The sequence below is a fragment of the Camelus bactrianus genome, chromosome 10 (assembly GCF_048773025.1).
Source record: "Camelus bactrianus isolate YW-2024 breed Bactrian camel chromosome 10, ASM4877302v1, whole genome shotgun sequence".
Classification (NCBI taxonomy): domain Eukaryota; kingdom Metazoa; phylum Chordata; class Mammalia; order Artiodactyla; family Camelidae; genus Camelus; species Camelus bactrianus.
Window position 1 is genome coordinate 29,979,738 of NC_133548.1, and position 15,693 is coordinate 29,995,430.

The window sequence follows — 15,693 nt, forward strand, 5'->3', positions numbered from 1 at the left end:
AAAGAATTCAACAATACATTAAAAGGATCATACACCATGATCAAATGAGATTTATCCCAGGGATGCATGGTTCAAAATCTGCAAATCAATCAAAGTGATATTGCCACATTAACAAACTGAAAAATAAAAATTATATGATCATATCAATAGATGCAGAAAAAGCTTTTGACAAAATTCAACATCCATTTATGATAAAAATGATCAACAGAATGGGTACAGAGGGAATATATCTCAACATAACAAAGCCCATTTATGTCAAATCCACAGCTAACATCATATTCAACAGTGAAAGCTGAAAGCATTTCCTCTGAGATCAGGACAAGACAAAGATGCCCACTCTCACCACTTTTATTCAACATAATATTGGGAGTCCTAGTTACAGCAATTAGATGAGAAAAATAAATAAAAGGAATCCAAATTGAAAAGGAAGAAGTAAAACTGTTACTGTTTGCAGATGACATAATACTACACATAAAAAAATCCTTAAGATACCACCAAAAAACTACTAGAACTTATCAATAAATGCAGTAAAGTTGTAGGACACAAAATTAATATACAGAAATCCATTGCATTTCTATACATTAACAATGGACTATCAGAAAGAGAAATTAAGAAAACAATCCTATTTATAATTGCATCAAAAAGAACAAAATACTTCAGAATGTAACTAAGGAGGTGAAAGATTTATACTTGGAAAACTATAAGACACTGTTGAAAGTAACTGAAAACCACACAAACAGATAGGAAGATATACTGTGTTCATGAATTGAAAGAATTAATATTGTTCAAAGGACCATACTATCCAAAGCAATTTACAGATTCAATGCACTCTCTATCAAAAATACCAATGGCATTTTTCACAGGTTTAAAACAAGTAACTCTAAAATTTGCATGAAAACACAAAAAATGCTAAACAGCCAAAACAAGCCTGAGAAAGAACAAAGATGGAGGTATCATGCTTCTTGATGTCAAACTACAAAGCTACAGTAATCAAAACAGTATAGAACTGGCCCAAAAGTAAACCACATACGTCAATGGAACAGAATAGAGGGCCTAGAAGTTTATCCACACTCATATGGGCAATTAGTCTATAAAAATGAGACAAGAATACACAATGGGGGAAAAGACAGCCTCTTCAATAAATGATGTTGAAAAAACTGGAAAGCTACACACACACACAAATCAAACTGGACAACTTTCTCACATCATGCACAAAAATAAATTTAAAATGGATTAAAGACTTAAATGTAAGACCTAAAACCATGAAACTTCTAGGAGAAAATATAGGCAGTACACTCTTTGACATCAATCTTAGCAATATTTTTTGTATCTGTCTCCTCAGCAAGGGAACCAAAAGCAAAAATAAGCAAATGAAACTACATTAAGTTAAAAGGCTTTTGCACAGTGAGGAAACTACCAACAAAATAAAAAGGGCGCCTACTCGATGGGAGAAGACATTTGCAAGAAATATTTCCAAAGAGGGATTAATATCCAAAATATATAAAGAACTCAGATAACTCGTTATCAAAAATGACAGATTCTGATTAAAAAATGGACAGAGGCTCTGAATAGACATTTTTCCAAAGAAGACATACAGATGGCCAAAAGATGCATGAAAAGATGCTCAACATCACTAATCTTCAGGAAAGAAAATCAAAACCACAATGAGATATCACTTCACAACAGTCAGAATGGTTATTATCAAAATGACATAAATAACAAGTGTCAGCCAGGATGTAGAGAAAAGAGAACCCTAGTACTCTGTCAGTGGGAATGTAAACTGGTGTAGCCACTATGGAAAATAGCATGGAGATTCCTCAAAAAAATTTTAAAATAAAACTATGATATGACCCAGCAATACCACTCCTGGGTATTTACCTGAAGAAACAAAAACACAAATTAGAAAAGATATATGCATTCTTGTGTTCATTGCATCCTTATTTATAATATCCAAGATATGGAGGCAACCTAAGTGCTTGTCAAGAGCTAAATGGATAAAGATGTGGTATCTATACACAATGGAATATTACTCAGCCATGAAAAGAATAACATCTTGCTATTTGTGACCATATGGAAAGACCTAGAGGGTATTTTGCTCAGTGAAATAAGTCAGATAGAGAAAAACAAACACTGATTTCATTTACATGTGAAATTTAAAAACACACAAAAAATGAACAAATATACCAAAACAGAAACTGAATTATAGATACAGAGAACAAACAGGTGGTTGCCAGAGGGGAGAGGGATGAGGAGAAGAAAGCAATAGGTATGGAAGATTAAGAGGTACAAACTTCCAGTTGCAATAGAAATGAGTCCTGGCTATGAAACATACAGTGTAGGGAAATATAGTCAATAACCATGTAATATATTTATATGGTGACATACTGTAACTAGACTTAGGGTGATCATTTTGAAACATACAGAAATACTGAATCACTATGTTGTGTAACAGAAACCAACATAGAGTTGAGGACAATTATACTTCAAAAACAAATAAACTTGTAGAAAAAGAGGTCAGATTTGTGATTACCAGAAGTGGGGAGTGGAATGAAAGGGGAACTGGATGAAGATGGTTACGAGGTACAAACTTCCAGTTATAAAATAAATAAGTACTAGGAATATAATGTTCAACATGACTATAACTAAAATTCCAGCATGCTGCATATGAAAGTTGTTGAGTAAATCCTATGAGCTCTAATCATGAGGAAATATATAAATACACGTATTTTTTCTGTTTCTTTGATTTTACATCTATATGAGATGATGGATGTTAACTAATCTTATTCTGGTAATCATTTACTGATGTATGTAAGTCAAATCATTAGACTTATAAAGTGCTGCATGTCAATTATATCTCAATAAAACTGGAAGAAAAAAATTTCAAGCACATACATGATTCTAATTTTACAGATGATGAAAACAAGGCTTAGTGAGTTTAACCTACCAAAATTATTACAACTATAAGTAGTAGAACTATAATTCAAATCTTGGTTCATTTGATATTAAAATCCATGTTTTCATTAATCATGATGCCTCTAGAAAAACAAGACACAAGAAGCAATAAACCCCTAAAGAAAACATTACTAAATACTTTTATATTTCAGATTGTTTATAAAATTCTGTTTGATAACATAAACGCATATGATGTCTACATATAACTTTCCACTTTTGAGCCTTAAAGATATAACCTGTGTGATGTTCTTACTTTCTCCAGCACAATATAGATTAAAATGGAAAAGAATTGAATGATTTTAAACATAAGAGTCTTCAAATGACTAACTGATTGTTTAGTTTGTGTTACCTTAGGCAATCTTGTCTTGTGTTCAGAATTACTTTTGGGAACAAAGTCCTTAATGAGGCGAGATCGGTCATAATTAGCGTGTTCTGATTCGTCAGTGTAATCCTTATCTTTTCCTAGGGCTAGAAAAGAGAAAGAGAAAATAACATCCATTTTCATCCTTCTTCCTTTTCTATCTCTTTAAATGTACTAATCTCTTTTTATTCATGTTTTCCCAAGTTTCAACCAAGTATAATTTTAAATGACCCATGCATCCAATAAATAAGCACAAAAATGTAGTAACACGGAAGCTTGCCTGTTATTGGATTAATGCCAACACTACAGTAACTTCCATAAGAATTAAATGTATCTCTGTTATTTAATGTACTTCAACTTTTTGAAAACAAAATTAAAATCTTGCAAACTCTACTGGACACATCATCTCTTTTGAACTTGAAGATAGAGATACTTACAAGAATTCAATAGAATTTTGCTTTTGAAAGCAAATATAAAACATTTATTTGTTTAATTAAAAATATTGACTTTGATCATTTATTTTCTTAAAATTTATAAAATTTCATAAATGTAAATTTGACTGAAGAGGGTAAGAAGTTTGAGAAATCACAGAAGAAATAACAAACATTACAAAAGAGACGAAAAAGAAGATTGAAATGAAACCACAACTGCAAAAAAGGAGTGAGAACATTGAAATATAGTAATTACCAAGTCAAAAAGGGTAAGATACTGAAATATAAATTACACATAAGAATTTATATGAATAACGAACAAGTAATAATTGATGTAACAGAGTATAAAATAGGAAATATCCATGGTAGATGTAAGCATAACCAAGAACTGTTGACATGCGTCACAAAATTTGTGTTCTAGGTGATTCAACTAACTCTTCAAATTCAAAACCAGACAGACTCCTAAATATTTAGTCTTTTCAAATAAATGAAAATGTTTTAGTTATTTTATTCAATCTGTTAATACCTATCAAAAATGAATTTTGACATGGACAACTATACATACATTTTCAAGAGTTTAATCATGTGATAATATTATAACAGAATAAAAAATTTTGTTTATATCACATGCATTAGTTTCTTTTATTAGTAATGCTTAAAATCTGCTATAACATATGATGCCCATGTACATCTATCAGTATCAGGTTATGAACAGTGGTATGAACTAAGACTGGACGGGTCATATTATGTCTTGGGATGTAGTTAATTACTAATTATGTTAAAATGCCCTAGGCATTTAGAGTTATACCTAGACCTATTAATAATAACTAATACTGATTGACAGTTAACATTTGCTGAGTACATACTAAGAGCTAGAAATCTTACATGTATAATTTCCTTTAATCTTTCTGACAACACTATGAAGTGTGTATAATTTTAACCTACATTTAATAATAAATAAACAAAGGCATATGGAAATTCAGTAGCATGGCAAAGTCACCAAATTAGTAAAGGGTGCATCTAAAGCTGAAACACATCGAGGACAACATACAGAAATGCTTAAAATAAAATAGTAAGCTAAAAAGCTAGGTTTTTTTTCTATTTTGATATATTTTATTTTAAATATGCTTTCCATTCTGAGTGAAACTTCATAAAACAATTTAAAGACAAAGTGAAAAATTACAGTATGAAAAGAATGTGAAAACTACTCTTTATTTTCGTAGTGGAATGGGAGTTTCCCCCTCTTCCTTGACATTTTTTTTCTGTTATTCTTGCCAAAAGTTTGTGTGTATAATAAATAGCAGAATTAGGAAAAAATGCAGTTAGTATTAATGCCAATCATCATGTGAGAGTGACAATGAAGAGAACCACACTGCATTTTGAATAAGAAACCTAAACCCTTTTCCATTAGTAGGATCATCTGAAATATAAACAAAACCTACCAATATGTTTTGGTTCTTACCAAGCACACAGAGTTTTATTTGTGCAAAATTCAACCCGTGTGCTAAAAAATAAATTAAATTTCTATTAAACTGAGTAATTTAAGCAATAACACTAAGTTACACCAAATATATATCATATTTTCTTATCTTAAAATGCCTTTCCCCCACATTTTAGCATTTCTGAAATCAGGATGGGTAAACAGCTTGTGTATTTATTTAAGATGGTAGCAACACATTTTTCCTAAAAGTGCTTATTAATTTGATGATGCTTCTTGCAATTGATAGTATCCTAAAATCAGGAAGTTTAATAATTAAGAAAAAAACACTTTTAAAAAACAAAACCATCTAACAACTTCATGGTACAGAAGATAACAGGATAATTTTGATTATGACAAATGGAACTATTGCTGCTCTTCAGTAGCTGAATGATAGGAAGACATACACCCTTAAAAATAAACAGACAAACTGGATTTCATCAAAATTAAAAGGTTGTGCTTTAAAAAAATCATCAAGAAAGAGAAAAGGCATACACAAATCGATCAATCTGATATACCACATCAACAAAAGAGAAGATAAAAATCATATGATCATCTCAATAGATGTAGAAAAAGTATTTGATAAAATTTGAATTCATTCATGATAAAAACTCTTTCCAAAGTGTGTATAGAGGGAACATCACAATGTAATAAAAAGTATTTGTGATAAACCCATAGCCAACATAACAGTCAGTGGTAAAAAGCTGAAAGCCTTCTGGCTAAATTCCAGAACAAGACAAGGATGCTTACTCTCACCACTTCTATTCAACATAATATTAGAGGTTCTAGTCACAGCAATCAGACAAGAAAAAGAAATAAAAGGTACTCAAATCGGAAGGAAAGAGGTAAAATTCTCATTATATGCAGATGACATGATAATTTATATTGAAAACCCTAAACACTTGACACAAACTCTTACATATGATGAATAATTCAGCAAGGTAGCAGTGTACACAAGATTAATATACAGAAATCTATTGCATTTCTTCACACTAACAACGAAATATCGGAAAGAGAAAGTAAAAAAAAAAAATCTTACTTAAAATCACATAAAAAAATAACACCTAAGAATAAACCGAATCAAGGAGGTGAAAGATATATGCTGAGAACTATAAAACATTAATAAAATAAATCAAAGATGATTCGTGGACTGGAAAGATAGCCCATGCTCTTGGATTGGAAAAATTAATGTAGCCAAAATGACCATAGTACACAAAGCAATCTAAAGATTTAATGTGATCCCTATCAATCATTTAATGTGATCCCTAGCTCAATCTTTTTCATTATAATGCTATTTTATTTCATTATGTTGTTACATTGTATTGTAACTGCTTAAGCATCTGGAAATGGATAATGTAACTCTTGAACAATTTTAAGTATGTGTGAGTGATCGTATTAGTTGGTCTCCACTTACTTACAATTGTATAACCTTTCCATACGTTACTAAAGATAGTATGTTTTAGGACTGCCAGAATAGTTGAGGCTGAAGACTAAAATAAGAACAATAAATCAGGTCCAAGATGGAAGCACAGGAAGACCCTGGACTCACCTCTTCCTAGGGACACACCAAATCTATAGCTCCATAAGGAACAGTTTCCTCAGACAACTAGATGAACTGCTCCACCATTACAAAAGATAAAAGTACCACACTGAGACAGGTAGGAGAGACCACATTTGACAGTTTCACCAAAATCCCCACTCCTAGCTCAATGACATCCAACTGGGAGGGATTTCCTCAGCTAGCATTTCTCTCAGAGGAGCAATGGGTTTGTGCCCTACATGAAGCACCCCAACACTTGGGATCTACACCAGAGAGACAAGCCCCCAAAACATCTGGCTTAGAAAACAAACGGGAAGACATTCAAGGGGCCCAAAGGACCACAGGGAACTGAGATTCACCTTTTAAAGGGCTTGCATGCAGTCTCATTCACTCCAAGATTCTGCACAAAAACAGCGGTTTAAAAAGTGCTTAGAATATATGTGAAGGAGATTCATTTGCTAATCTTAAAGCATCTGCTAGGAGGACAGGGGATAGCTGAAATGCTCTCCAGAGACAGAGGCACTGGTAGACACCATTTTTGCACTCTCTACCTGCCCTGTTAGCAAAGGCCCACAAGTCAGATCCTTCTGCTGCTTGCTAGGGCAGGTAGGGCAAGAAGTCACTGCACTCTCCTTCTGCCTTGCTGATACCGGAAAGCACATACATAATACTCCCTCACTTGCTATCTGGAGCCAGGGAACATGAATCGTCACAGCATTCTGCTCTCTTCTAAAGCGAGCACAAAGGTACAAACAAAGCACTTTCTCACTGCATCACTGAAGCCTGCAGTCAGGCACAGTCAAGGCAGTTTCTCTTTTCCTCAAGCCGGCAAGAGTGCCCAGCTTCCTATACTCTCCAGCTGACTCACAAAAGCCAGCAGGTGCCCTGGTGGTATTTACTGATCATCTAACCCTGGTGGCCAAGGGGGCTGGTTCCTGGTCTCCACTGGCCTGTAACAAATAATCAGAGTCAGTTCTTGGCAGACTACCACCCTCAGGGCACTGCACAGACAGCAGACTGAAACACTGAAACATACCCCCATCTTCTTGTGAAAAAAAGTATTTATTTATGCTGGAGCTTCAGCCTGAGCAACTGACTTAAGGCTTCCTACACACCTAGAGGCTATGGAAGTACTTTCAGGGAAGGAGGGGGTTCACATAGGGAGATAGCATCCTTTTGCACTCCCTTGGCCATGCTACAACTTGGCAGCAGCTTATACACTTATCTGGAGCCCTGATTTTTGTAACTGTCACCCAAGGCCACCCTTAAATCTCTTAAGAGCAGTATAATTTAGGATTGCAACCCCAGGGGATAATATATATTTGCATACTTTAAAAGATGCTGCCTAAAGGCATGATTTCTACTCAGCCTGAAACTAAGTACTAAATTAGATTCCTTCCCTTGAAGGAAACATATAAAATAAAAATCTCACTGGTAAAGGATAACATATAGAAAAAGTAATGAATTAATCACTTATAAATTTAGTGTGAGGGTTAAAAGACAGAAGTAATAGAATTAACTAAAACTACAAAATTAATTAAGGAATATAAAACAAAAAGTTATAAAATGTGACATCAAAAACATAAAAGGTAATGGGGCAAAAGTGTAGAGCTTTGGAATGTGCCAAAATTTAAGTTGTTATCAATGTAAAATAGACTGTTATGTACACAGGATGTTATATGTGAGCCTCTTTGTAGCTACAAAACAAAAACTTGTAGTAGATACACAAAAGAAAAGAAGGAATTTAAACATAATACTAAAAAAATAATCAAACCACAGGGGGAGAGAGAAAGAGAAGAAGAAAGAAACAGAGAGAAACTACAAAAACAGCCAGAAAACAATTAGCAAAATGTCCTATCAATAATTACTTTATATGTAAATGGGCTAAATGCTCAAATCAAAAGGCATAGAATGACTGAATGGATTAAAATAAAAAGATTCATCTATATGCTGCCTACGAGAGACTCACTTTATAAGTGAGAACATACACAACTTGAAAGTAAAGGGATGGAAAAAAAAAAAATTCCGTGCAAAGGAAAACAAAAGGAAAGCTTGTATAGTTATACTCCCATTAGACAAAATAGAATTTAAAACAAAAACTCAAATAAAAGACAAATAAGGGCATTACATAATGATAAAGGGGAAAATCCAACAAGTGGATATAACATCTATAAATATATAAGCATTCAACATAGAAGCACCAAAATATGTAAAGCAAATATTAAGAGACTTAAAGGGAGAAATAATACAATACAATAATAGTAGGGAACTCTAACACCCAAATTGTATCAATAGATAGATCATCCAGATAAAAAATCAATAAGAAAACATCAGCCTTGAATGACACATTAAATTAGATGATTTTAATAGATATATACAAAACATTCCATCCAAAAGCAGCAGAATACACATTCTTCTCAAGTACACATAGAGCATTCTCCAGGATATATCACGTTAGGCCACAAAACAGTCTCAATAAATTCAAGAATACTGAAATCCTATCAAGCATCTTTGATGATGCACAACAGTATGAAACTAGGAATCGATTACATGAAGAAAACTACAAAACCACAAGTATGTGGTGGTTAAGCAACATGTGTCTAAACAACAACTGGGTCATAGAAAAAAATCAAAGGAGAAGTCACAAAATACCTAGAGACAAATGAGAGCAAAATCTATAGAATGGAACAAAAGCATTTCTAAGAGGGAAGTTCATAGCAATGCATGTCTACCTAAAGAAATAAACAAACAAAATTCAAATAAACAATCTAATTTTACACCAAATAAACTAGAAAAAGAAAAATAAACACAACCAAAAGTTAGTAGAAGGAAAGAAACAAGAAAATCAGAATGGAAATAAATAGCATAGAGACTAAAAAGATAATAGAAAAGATCAATGAAAATAGGAGCTGGTTCTTTGAAAAGATAAACAAAATTGGCAAACTTTTAGCTAGACTCACCAAGATAAAAAAATGAAGGGCTCAAATAAATAAAACAGAAATAAAAGAAGAGAAGTTACAGCTGATACAAAGTCTAGGACCTGATGGTTTCTCTGGTGAATTGTACCAAACATTCACTGATTTAACACTTATCCTTCTCAAATTTTTCCAAAAATTGAAGAGGAGGGAATGTTTCCAAATTTATTTAAAAAGGCCAACACTACTCAGACACTAAAACCAGAGAAAGATACTACAAAGAAAAAAAGAAAAAGAAAATTATAGGCCAATTTCCCTAATGAAGATAGATGTGAAAATTCTCAACAAAACACTAGCAAACCTAATTCAATAATCCATTAAAAAGATCATATATTATGATCAACTGTGATTTACTCCAAAGATGCAAAGGAGGTTCAACATTCACAAATCAATCAACATAATAAACCTCATTAACAAATGAAGGATATAAATCACATGATCATCTCAATAAATTCAGAAAAAGCATATGACAAAATTCATTATCCATTTATGATAAAAACTCTCAACAAAGTGGTTACAGAGAGAATGAACCTCAACATAATAAAGGCCATATATTACAAACCCACAGTTAGTATCTCAATGGTGAAAAGCTGGAATTTTTTCCTCTAAAATCAGGAGCAAGACAAGGATGCCCACTCTCACCACTACTTAAAATTGTACTGGGAGTTCTAGCCTGAGTAATTAGGCAAGAAAAAGAAAGAAAAGGCATCGAAATTGAAAAGAAAGAGGTAAAACTGTCACTATTTGCAGATGACATGAGACTACATTTAGAAAATTCTAAAAGTTCCACCAAAAAACTATTAGAACTAATAGATAAATTCAGTAAAACTGCAGGATACAAAATGACTAGACAAAAAATCTGTTGTATTTCTATACACTAATAATGAGCTATCAGAAAGAGAAATTAAAAAACAATCCCACTTACAATTATACCTCAAAGAAAAAAATACCTAAGCATAAATTAAACCAAAGAGATGAAAGACCTGTACTCTAAAAACTGTAAGACATGAATGAAAGAAGTTGAAGAGAACACAAATAAATGGAAAGATCTTCCATGCTTATAGATTGAAAGAATTAATACTTTTAAGTGTCACACTGTCTAAAGCAATCTACAGATTCAATGCAGTCCCTATCAAAACTCCAACAGTATTTTTTCACAGAATTAGAGCAAATAATTCTCCAGTTTGCGTGGGACCTCAAGAGACTCCAAATAGCCAAAGCAGTCTTGAGAAAGAACAAACCTGAGATATCATGCATGCTATCTGATTTCAAACTATACTATAAAGCTATAGTAATCAAAGCAGTAGAGTGTTTGTACAAAAACAAACACATAAATCAATGAAACAGAACAGATAGCCAGAAATTAACTCAAGCACATGTGGTTAATTAATTTATGACAAAGGAGGACAGAATATACTATGGAGAAAGGAGTCTTTTCAACAAATGGTGTTAGGAAAACCAGATAGCTATATACATAAGAATGAAATTGGAGCATTATCCTATACTATATAGATAAACACATAAAAGAATGAAATTAGAGCATTGTCTTTTACCATGTGCAACAAACAAACAAATAAACAAAACCCTCTTAAGATGGATCCATCATAAAACTCCTAGAAGAAAACACAGGCAGTAAGCTCTCTGATATCAGTCTTAGCAATTTTTTTTTTTTTTTGGATCTGACTTCAATAGCAAGGGCAATAAAAGCAAAAAGTAAACAAAAGAAGCCATATCAAACTAAAAAGCTTCTGCACACTGAAGTAAATCATTGATAAAAGTAACAGGCAACCTACTGAATGGGAGAAAATATTCATAAGTCATATATCTGATAAGGGGTTAATATCCAAAATATATTAAAAACTCATACAACTCATCAAAAAAATTTTGATTGAAAGATGAGCAGATGATCTGAACAAGCATTTTTCCAAAGAAAACATACAGATGGCCAACAGGCACATGAAAAGATGCTCAATGTCACTAATCACCAGGGAAATGCAAATCAAAACCACAATGAGATATCACCTCACACCTGTCTGAATAGCTTTTATCAAAAAAGACAAGAAATAGCAAGTTTTGGCAAGAATTCAGAAAAAAGGGAACCCTTGTACACCATTGCTGGAAATGTACATTGGTGCAGCCGCTAAGGAAAACAGTACGCAGACTTCAAAAAAATTAAAAACAGAACTCTCATCATATCCAGCAATTCATTTCTGGGTATCTGTCCAAAGATAACAAAAACACTAGTTTGAAAAAATATATGTACCCCTATGTTCATTGCAGCATTATTTACAATACCCCAGATATGGAAATAACTAAGTGTCCATCAGTGGATGAATGGATAAAGAAGTGAGATATATATATTCTTATATATATATATTCTTCAGCCATAAAAAAGAATGAAATCTTGTTAACTGTGGCAATATGGATGGACAACATTGATATCATGCTAAATGAAATATATCAAAGACAAATATCACATAATTACATTTATATATGGAATCTAAAACAAATGAATCAAGCAAAAAAAAAAAAAAAAACAACAGATTCATAGATACAGAGAACAGACTGGTGGTTGCCAAAGAGGAGGCAAGTTGGTGGGATGCAAAATGGGTGAAGAGGGTCCAGAGGCACAAAATTCCAGATACAAAATACATAAACCAGGAGGATATGCAGCAAGGACAATATAGTCATTAATGTATTAACTCTGAATGATGACAGATGGTTACTAGACCGGGGTGATCATTTCACAATGTATATAAATGTCAAATTGCTATGTTGTACAGCTTACACTAATATAATATTGTACATCAATTATACTTCAATCATCATCATCATCAATGTTTATTTTCATAATTTATAATTCATGCATCACTGCCAACATATATTTTCTTAGTTGCATCTCACAAAAACTCTTAATTCCATCCTGTTCAAATAATCTCTAGTGACATTGCAAGAAGAAATCAGACTGTAATACTGCTATCTCCATTTCACAGATCAGGTATCTAAGGCATGGATGGTGTGTAGCCTTCTAGTTAGGGATAGAGTTAGTTCCTGAAAGTGGATCTCTGACTGCTAACACATTCCATGATTTTTAAAATTATTATTCCACCAAAAGTTTCCTGTGAAAAATAAATCTAATGGTCCATACATGGTTTATTCAGTGGTTAGAACATGGTGGTAACGAAGATGCAGACTGTAATTCTTTGCTGTTCCTTTGTTGCCTACTTCTCCCTAATACTATGTTGGTTCTGAGGTCCCGACGCTAGTCAGTCACAGTGAGGGCATTGCTGGAGCTGGACGCAGTCAACCCCAGACTAAGCAAATTCTGCAGATAAACCTCTTTCCACTGTGTCAGTGTGTCAGTATTTATTCTATCCACATCTGTCCTTCCACACACTCACCCAATCACCATTTATTTAGCTATCTATCATTGAGTACACAGTATGTGCTTGGCAATATGAATAAGACAGATGTAAATAGCAATTATTATCATCTGGTACACAGTATGAATAGAACTATAACCAAAGTGCTATAATAATAGAAAGGAGGCAGCATCTCAATGACTGAGTATTAGGGAGGACTTCACAGAAGAGTAATGTTAGAAAGGCCTCCTACCAGTTAAGAAGAATGATGACTATTAGGTCTTTAAATGCTCTACAAAAAGGTTTGTCAACACAACATAAATGAAAAAAAAAAAAAGAGGAACATAATCAGATTAGGCCCTCAGTGAGGAAAAATAGCAAGGTAATGATTTCTAATAGGTGAGAAAAATCACGGTGAAGAATGTCATCGTGGAGAGAAAAGTAATGGGCAAAGTCTACAGCAAACTCTCCAAAGATATGTGTGTCAATATCCTCTTTGTCTTTTATCCATTCCTCTGATTCTACAAATATTCTTGGAGCACCTGCTGTGTTCTTGGCACTGCTCTGGATTCTGGGCTAAAGGCAACAACAAAACTGAGAAAGTCTCTGACCTCTGGAAGCAGAAAGAGGGAGAAAAACAAATCATGTAATTTCCAGTAATACTTCCTAAGTATTATGAATAAAAATAAATCAAGATTAGGGCACATAAAGGGAAGTTTGTGTGAATGTGGTTTCTTTCAGTGGAGGGCCCTGGGATAAAAGCAAGGTTATGAAGAACAAGGAACAAAAGAAGGTCGGATTGATTGCAACATTTCCTACTGTGAAAGGAGGCAAAAGAAAATGGCCTAGAGAGGGTGGACCCGGATTTCCCATAAGGCCCCTAATGGCCACAGTGTGAAGTTTACACATTGAATGTAATGGACGAGCTGGAGGGATCTGAGTAGAGAAATGGTGAGATTTAATTTCCTTTTATTAAAGATTCCTAACTGCTGTGTGGAAAATAGACTATAAGAAGGTAAGAGAGACCAGTTAGGAAGTTATTACACCAGTTTACCAAGAAATGGTGGCAGACTAGGCCAGGATGTAGCAGTGGATACAGAGCCCGCAGCAGCAAGTGGTGGGCAGTGTTGCATTCTGAACATAATTTGAAAAGTGAGCCAAGCTGACTTGCATAATGTGTCTAATAAACAATTGAAAAGATTTACAACGACTGTGAGGCTTTCAAAACTGGAAAACAGTATGTTCTTCCACTGTAATTCCCTTATTTCTGTAATCCTTAAGTAGGTTGGTAGCATTAGTAGAAAATTCTTTTTTATACCATTTTAATATGAAATTCCTGGAAAAAACAATGAAAATTAGTGGAGATTATCTAATATGATACAAAGAAAGCAAAATCATCATGTACTCATTTGACCATAACCGTTTCAAGAAATTATACCAATGAACATGCCACCAAGCTAAACGATTAAACTCGTACAAAGCAAATGCCTTGATTACCTAACATAAACCCCTCCTGAGAGAGTTGTTTCATAACATTAGCAAAATGTTGATTTCACAAGATTAGATAGATATATATTTTGGTGAGCTGGACTCAAATTATGTTAGTTTTAATGAGCCCTGCTTATTTCACTTGAGGTTACTTGATTTTACTATAGCACAAGCATGGGCAGAATCAAGCATCAGTTACTTATTCATATGGATTTCTCTGTCTTTGCCATTTTCCAGCACACTAACAAGAAAAAAGAATGAGTGACAGTAGCAGGGCTTCCAGGATTGATGAACAAGATTATTGCCATAACAGGATTTCAAATTCATTGTTACATGGATCAGTACTTTCCAGAATGAGTGTGTGTCTCTTTGTGTCCGTGTATGTGTGTGTCTTTCTGTCTGTCTGATTTTCTGTGTGGCTGGGGGAATGGGGTCTTCTGTAGAAAGTAGAATGAAGAGTTCAGAGATGACAATTTAAAAAATGAAAGAAGAAAGCCAAGCAACAAAAGCTAACCTCCCAAACTGATTAGCTTTCTTTAATCAGTCATCTCCCAAAGGCACTCTACCATGCAGCGTTGCCCCTCCTCTTGTGCTGCTCCCAGCCTGATACCTACTGACATCATGCAGAGCTAGTGTTCCCTGGACATCACGGAACACTTTTCATCAGTTTCATAGCATAACTAATGATATGAATGTTAATGTTATGAAACAACTCTCTCAGTAAGTGGTTTATGTTAGGTAATCAAGGCATTCACTTTCTAGAAGTTTAATAGTTTAGCTTGGTGGTGTGTTCATTGGTCTAATTTCTTTAAAAGCTATTGTGGTGATTAAGACAGAAGTTGAGGGATTAACGTTTCTGAGTTGAGACCTTAGTTCTCCATTGGCTGGCTGTATGGCATTTGGCAAAGTTAATTTACCTCTTGGAGAATCAGGTTCCTTGCCTGTAACAAGAGGATGATAATAATATCCAACCGAAAGGATTGTTAAGAAAATTAAGTGAGATAATACAGGTAGAGAGTAGTGCAATGAGTTCAGTAAATTATTGTTATCCCACTTTGCCATAGGAATCGCATTTTGGTGATAGCAGAAAGAGATGGCTAGTGACGA

The 15,693-nt window shown here is 33.7% G+C and overlaps 1 protein-coding gene across 1 annotated transcript in view; it reads right to left on the reverse strand.

The window, feature by feature from the left end:
- ANO3 (anoctamin 3) overlaps positions 1-15,693 on the reverse strand; it is a 360,586-nt gene that overhangs the window by 162,976 nt on the left and 181,917 nt on the right. Inside the window, exon 5 of the mRNA XM_045523788.2 lies at positions 3,302-3,420. Coding sequence (XP_045379744.2) covers positions 3,302-3,420 — 119 coding nt within the window. The remainder of the gene's footprint in view (positions 1-3,301; positions 3,421-15,693) is intronic.